The sequence below is a fragment of the Sceloporus undulatus genome, chromosome 11, assembly GCF_019175285.1.
Source record: "Sceloporus undulatus isolate JIND9_A2432 ecotype Alabama chromosome 11, SceUnd_v1.1, whole genome shotgun sequence".
NCBI classification, from domain to species: domain Eukaryota; kingdom Metazoa; phylum Chordata; class Lepidosauria; order Squamata; family Phrynosomatidae; genus Sceloporus; species Sceloporus undulatus.
The window spans coordinates 2,918,513-2,925,789 of NC_056532.1; the positions used below are offsets into that span (position 1 = coordinate 2,918,513).

A 7,277-nucleotide genomic window follows, 5' to 3' on the forward strand; every position below is an offset into this window, starting at 1 on the left:
ATGCTGGCTCCGCTCAATCCGCCGCCCAGTCTTCTCTTCTTGTGCCCTCCCCAAAGGTATCCAACTCCATCTTGGACTCTGAGGGGGAGAGAAAGGAACTGCGCCCTCCCCAAAGGTATCCAACTCCATCTTGGGACTCTGAGGGGGAGAGAATGGAACTGCGCCCTCCCCCAAAGGTATCCAACTCCATCTTGGACTCTGAGGGGGAGAGAAAGGAACTGCGCCCTCCCCAAAGGTATCCAACTCCATCTTGGGACTCTGAGGGGGAGAGAAAGGAACTGCGCCCTCCCCAAAGGTATCCAACTCCATCTTGGTCTCTCAGGGGGAGAGAAAGGAACTGCGCCCTCCCCAAAGGTATCCAACTCCATCTTGGGACTCTGAGGGGGAGAGAAAGGAACTGCACCCTCCCCAAAGGTATCCAACTCCATCTTGGGACTCTGAGGGGGAGAGAAAGGAACTGCGCCCTCCCCAAAGGTATCCAACTCCATCTTGGTCTCTCAGGGGGAGAGAAAGGTAGGCCAATCCCATCAGGCCTCCCTTAAAGGAACGGCGCCCTCCCCAAAGGCATCCAACTCCATCCTGGCCTCTGAGGGGGAGAGAGGGTGGGCAAACGCCATCAGTCCTGTCCTTAAGATACAGATCCCTCCATCTGTCCATCTGCCATGGTCCAGGCCTCAGAGGGAGAGAAGAATGCTGGACCTAATCCCCTTCCCCTCAACCATTCCCTTCTCCTTTTGTGTCGTGTCTTCTTAGATTGTAAGCATGGAGGCAGGGAACCGTCTAATTAAATGATTTTATGTACAGTGCTGTGTAAATTTACAGCGCTATATAAATAAAGTTTAATAATAATAATAATAATAATAATCTCCCCCAAGATAGTGCCATTTCTATACTGCGCTCTGTGCCATCCTCTCCTGCGCCGCCGTCCATTTGTTTAAGCCGCAATCTGAAAACCCTGAAATCCTCTTACACAACTGTTTTGGCAAGACCCTCCGTGTCCCAACAAAACATGAAACTGTGCTCGCCATTTGTCTCAGGAATCCTGCATTAATATACATGAAGAGGAGCTCTTTTTTTACCTCCCACACGCAGCGACAGAAGAAAACAAAGACCAGCTGTAGTCATCAATGGATCCTTGTTCTGCACATAAAGGCCTAATTGCATTTTATTTCAAGCCTACACATGGAAAACTTTACGGATGGTGTCTTGTCAGTTTGCAGATTCTGGTGTCCCAGCTGACATGCTGCAAAGGCATTTTTCTTAGCGCCGTTAACGCCTTCGCTGCCCCAGGGATGACCAAAGGGAGACATGGTTCCTGAAGGGCCAAACCGTACAAACACATCTAACTGCCTGGCAGCAACCAAGTGAAAAAGTAAAATTAAACATTAACTCATCATAACTGCTCCTTCTAAAAGTGGGCACAGGTGCCATCCGGGATGGAGCCCAAATGGCAAGGCTGCGGGGAAGCAAGGACATATCACAACACTTGGGAGATTTTGCATGAGTACAACAGGTAAAGGAATCAAGAGCAGAAGGAACAACAGCAGCAAAGATGTTGTTTGTGGGATTTTCGGACTATGTGGCCATGTTCTAGAAGAGTTTATTCCTGATGTTTCGCCAGCATTCGTGGCTGGTACCAGCTTTGCTCTTTTCCATCTGCATTCAGTCTATGGTGCTTCTGAGACTGTGGGCAGTGCGTCTTCTACAGTATTTGGCCTTATAATACAGTATACAGTATAATTGAATATATATACACTACGCAGTAATATACTGGAAAAGGGCTTGAAAGGTAAGTTTTGTTCATCTCTAAAGATGCCGGCCACAAACGCTGGCGAAACGTCAGGAATAAAGAGAACATGGCCACACAGCCCGAAAAACCCACAAAAAAAATATGGATGCCAGCCATGAAAGCCTTTGACTTCACAATAACAAAAATGCTTAGCTCGACCATATTTGAGGATTGAGGATTCAATACCAGAGGCTGTTGAGTGTCAGTTGGAAACGGAAACCAGAAAGCGTAAGGGGAGGTGGATTAATGTAGGGCAGGCTATCGAGATCCACTACATATTTTGTTGCGAGGTGCAGTTGCTGTTGCGGCAATGCATTTCTAAAGCTAACAGACCTACCCAGCTTTTAAGGATTTGAAACTGCACAGGCTTCTCTCACCTTTCGATGACTAGCTCTTATAGGCAAATTCCATTGATCTGACAAGGAATCTGCTCTTTCACCAGTTTTGCCTATGAGGTTCACTTGGGATTGCGCACACTTGTGCACAGTCTCAAGGCTTGCCGGCGAAAAGAGTGTACTCCCTCCTTAAAATAATGGAACTTATTGGTGTAATCTGCAAGCATGGAAACAGCACAAACAGCCGTCGGTTCTTCTTCCGACGGAGGCTCCCTTTGGAATGGTTGCATGAATGCATGCATGCATGCGCTGTTTGCAAAGTGAGCTGGGTAGGGGATGGCATCAAGCTGACTATGGAGACTCGCTCACAACCGAGTGAGAACTGGTTGGCACCACTCCCACCCACCCCTGTGACTGTGCACCATCTTGGCTCTTTTCTATCTACATTCAGTCCATGGATGTATCTTGTAAATGCATTTTGGTGACCAAAATTTAAACCACACACACACACACACACAATATACATATACATATACATATATATATATATATATATATATCGCTTCTGAATGTTGCAAAAGCTAAAAAGTACTCTCTCTCTCTCTCTCTCTCTATATATATATATGTAATCATAGAACTGGAAGAGACCCCAAGGGCCATCCTGTCCAACCCCCTGCCATGCAGGAACTCACAATCAAAGTACCCTGACCGATGGCCATCCAGCCTTCTGTATATGTGTGACATACATAGATAGATAGATAGATAGATAGAGAACATTATATATAATAGTGTGTGTATGTTTGTATAGGAGAGGTGGGAAATAGATGGATGGCTGGATGGACGGACGGACAGACAGATGTTATATAGGAATCAACCCACCCTCCATATTTCTAGTGTCTCTGTGCCCTTGTTCTGTGATTATGATGACAGCAGAGTCTTAAACACCTGAACCATGTTGTTATTTAAAAAAGGGCTTACTTTGCCGTCGTCTCTTCGTCGTACTTTGTCTTCAGGTCAAATAATTCTGTCCGCGTCTTCTCCAAGGCTGAAGGATGATAAAGGGAGACAAAAAAAAGCAACACGCCAAAGCATTACCGACATGGGAAGAGCGACACGTTAAAAAACGACTGCTCGATTACTATCAAACTATAAAATGTTCCCTGTCGCTGGCCCAGTCGTCTTGCATTAAGCCTTCTCCCTGACCAAACAAAATCAACGCTGTCGAAAAAACAATGCTTAAAAGCTTTTCTAAATTCTTTCCTCCAGCAAACACACAAAGCCACAACCCCAACCCCAAGTGCCATCTCTTTCCAGAAGAGCGAAAGTTTCCAGATCCTGTCCTGTTCCATTAGGCCAAGCTAGGCAGGCTATATTCCCTTTACAGAGCCGGGATTGCTGACACTAAGTTCATCTGTGGCTCTGCTTTGGCTTCAGCAGCTAGAGCTGATAGGGAGGGTCACCAATACTGCTCCTGAATGGGGCTTACTCACTATCTCAAGCTTTTCAGAGCTGTCTCCTCGTAGTACATTACACTCATCCCTCCCTATTTGGGGATTCATTTGTGCGATTCGCAGAGACCACAAAGAAGAAATGGCTTCCGGAAATGTTCCGCCTCTGGGAAGGCCACACTTTCCCTAGGCCTGGCACAGAATGGGTAGTGAGAACATGGTGAACTAATGCCAGGCAAGAATTCGTCGCATTGGCGGAATGGCCTGGGCGGCAGCAAGCTTGGCACTAAGCCCCCCTGCGTTTCCTTTTTACGCTCCTTATCCATCACAGGAGGGCAAAAATCACCAACCTGTTTGTAACGTCTGCACTTTGTGCTCAGCCTCCTCCAGTTTAGTGGCAGTCGAATTCTGCGTCTCTTGCAACATTCTGCAAAAGGAGAACACATTTGATGCAAAGCAACTCTAAAATATTCACCTCCCTGTGATGCCGAACAGGGAAATCCAAATAAACGGCACCAAACTCCACACGCACTGGGTCAGATCCAAAGGAATCCTCCATCGGAGGCAAGGCACATAGACTGAACCTGTGGCAAATCCGTGGGGTGAAGCGGTGGGGACGCCTTCATCCCATTTAGATGAAAGATATGCCACAGAACAGAGCTAAGCAACCTCCAGACGTGAAGTCGATGGCTTTCATGGCTGGCATCCATAGTCCAGGTTATGTGGCCATGTTCTAGAAGAGGTTTGCCATTGCCTTTCCCTGAGGCTGTTCTCTTCTAGAACATGGGCGCATGGCCCGAAAAACTCACAGAAAACCAACATCCAGATGTTTTTAACGAAATGTCCCATAATCCAGAACCAGCATTCATAGGAAGCCAGAACATCTGAAGGGTATGAGGTTGCTCTGAGTAAGTGGGCTACTCCTATGTTTATACCTGTCTGCCAGAGAAGACTGGAGATGGGGGAGAAGGACATCCCGATTCCAGTGTACACCGTTGGATCCTGGCCATCGTTTTACTAATCTTACAATTTTCCCAAGCTGCTCACAAACTTTAATTTGGCCGAGCGGTTTTACGCTGCCAGAGATCTTGCCACCTTGTTAATTTTTATGCCTTATCCATCTATGTAATTTTAACAGTTTATTGCACCTCTGGTGTAAATTGCCCTGGGAATTTGGCTCGATGGGAGGCTCAAAAGGTCTTACGAAAAATCATAATGATTACAACACCCTTAACAATAAGGTTGGCATGCTGCCACCACGCTATACAACAACCACGCTTTGCCGGAGGCTGGTGTGGGGTGGTGCAAAGTCAGGGTTTCCTAGACCTCAGCTTACACTCCTAGTGGCTTCGGTGCCAAAATCAGAGCCCAATTTTGAATTTAGTTTGAGTTTAGTTTTAATCTAGTTTGAAAGGGAGGTGTTCTCGCTGCATCGTCAACCAGAGACAAAATCGTCACCCGACAGCTACTGATGGCGCATGACGTTGGAGGAAGATTTAGCCCTACCTAGAAAAATCAATTGAAATCAATGGGATAACAACAGCCTCCTTAAGCCCCGTTGCTTCCAACGAGTCCAATTCAAGGTATTACTAAATCGCGTTCTAACTCACAAGCGCAACATGCGCCAGCTTACCTTTCTTTCTCGGCAAAGTCATTCTGCAGCTTTTGTTCCTTCTCGAGAGCGATGTTCTCCGCTTGGTTCTTCAGGGTCTGCTCATATTCCCGAATTTTCTCCTTAAGTGCTTTTATCGTCACCTCTGCGAGAAGAAAGGAGGACCAAAAGAGAAAGAAGAGGAGTGGTAAACAAACGCATATGGCTGCAGAGCGGCCAGGTTTTCCTTGCCTTGTAGACTCAGCAACAGCGGCGGCAGCGTGGCTTAAACTTTAGCTCTTCAACCCTGACACAAAATCAATGGCTACGAGTCTCTTTGGAGACCTTTTACTCCCTAAATGCTAAATTGAACTTTAAATGTTTAAGGTTGAGAAGGATCAATGGACTTTGCCGGGAAAGAGAGCTAAGGTTTCTCTAAGCTGACTGCGGACCAGAGCGAAATGTTGGCTGTGCGACAGGGCTTCTCCGAGAGGCCCAAGTCGGGTCCTACTCCGAGTAAGGACAAAAAGTAAAGGACTTGCGTCAACCCAGGTAAACCAGTGCTCCATCATGTATGGCACTGTCTCCCATTTAGGATGGGCTTCTCTTAGGCTAAGGTGGAGATGCGGAGGATTGACCCTGAGAGATTCTCAATGCAACATAGCGGATCTCTGTTGCTGATCTACAGTCCTCTCAGATGCCAGCAGAGCATCTACTACATGTCTACTACAGGCCTGCTGGGGGCATATGGATCAGGAGGAAGCCATACCCCTGGGCTACTGGCAAAGGGCCAGCGAGGAAAAGGTGCAGTCATATTTGGGTAGGAAATCTGAGCAGAAGTCCCAGAAACGGACTGGTAACAAGTAAAGCTGTTGTACTATGGGAGATATACATTCCCTGTAACCAAAATGCCCTGTAAGTATTTTGGACATGCTGCAGTTTCCAAATTCTTTCCAAATGCAGCCCCAAGTAAAGCATGTTATAGTAATCCAAACTGGATGTAAGCAAAGCATGTGTCAGTACAGCCAGATCTGCCATCTTCAGAAACGGTCACAACTGGCACACTTGTCCACTGGGCCTTCATTAGGAGAAAACACTGTGACTTGCTGTTGTTGTTGTTGCCTTCAAGTTGCTTCTGACTTTTGGTGAACCTAAAGCGAACCTATCATAGGGTTTTCTTGGCTAGTTTCTTTACACGGGGGTTTTGCCATTGCCATCCTCTGAGAGAGTGTGACTTGTCCAACATCACCCAGGGGCTTTCCATGGCCTCTGGTCTCCAGAGTCATAGCCCAACCCTCAAAACATAATGCCACACTGGCTCAGCGAACAACGTCATACAAAAGGCTTGTTGCAGATCTGAGGGCTAAAAATGCCTGGACACCTTTACAGCCAACAGATCTCCGTTTTGCAGACGCCGGAGCCATTTGGCTGCTGCTTGGAAGGACTCGAATTGGATACTTTCAGGGCAACCGCAGGCCTTGTGCAAAAAGGAAAACTGCCTTAGACTAAACAAATTTCCTTATTTCCCCTGGTTCAGGGCATGCTTTGCTGCAAAGTCTACCATCACCCCATCCAAAAAAACACACCAACCCTGAACATTTTTGAGAGATGAGCACTTCCCTCCTTAAGATAATGGCATTTTCATGTACAATGGGCACCTTTAACAGTCTGCCCATTTGCTTAAATAGCTAACCTACATTACTTTGCTCTCTGTGCTTGGCCCTAGGGATAAACAAACTGTAAGTACAGTGGAGGCTGCGGATACCTAGGTAGTGTTGCGCGTTAATGTGGAGAGAAAATGGCGCACGGTGAAGCATCCGCTGCAAAGGCAGCGCAGGGAACCAGCGGGACAGAGGCACACATATGTTTTTAATGCACGCGGCTGGCCGAGAAGACTGAGATACATTAAAAAAAAAGCTGCCGACGGTGGAAAGTTAAAAAGAAAGCCAGCTGGATAATTAAAGATAAAAACAGCAGATTTAATTAAAGCAGGGAAGAGACTTTCAAACCGATTCTACCTGACAGCACAATCCAAACCTGAAGGTGTATATAGCATGCAGTAGGACTCCTGCCCCTGTTGAGCCCAGAGAGTGAGGTCCGGCTATTCTGCTTTA

General features: G+C 46.8%; 1 protein-coding gene across 5 annotated transcripts in view; it reads right to left on the minus strand.

The window, feature by feature from the left end:
* CUX1 (cut like homeobox 1) overlaps positions 1-7,277 on the minus strand; it is a 254,604-nt gene that overhangs the window by 101,491 nt on the left and 145,836 nt on the right. For all 5 annotated transcript variants that reach the window (XM_042442697.1, XM_042442698.1, XM_042442696.1 and 2 more), the window contains exons 6-8: positions 5,206-5,329; positions 3,923-3,999; positions 3,103-3,169 (exon numbers count right to left, since the gene is read on the minus strand). In XM_042442697.1, coding sequence (XP_042298631.1) covers positions 3,103-3,169; positions 3,923-3,999; positions 5,206-5,329 — 268 coding nt within the window. The remainder of the gene's footprint in view (positions 1-3,102; positions 3,170-3,922; positions 4,000-5,205; positions 5,330-7,277) is intronic.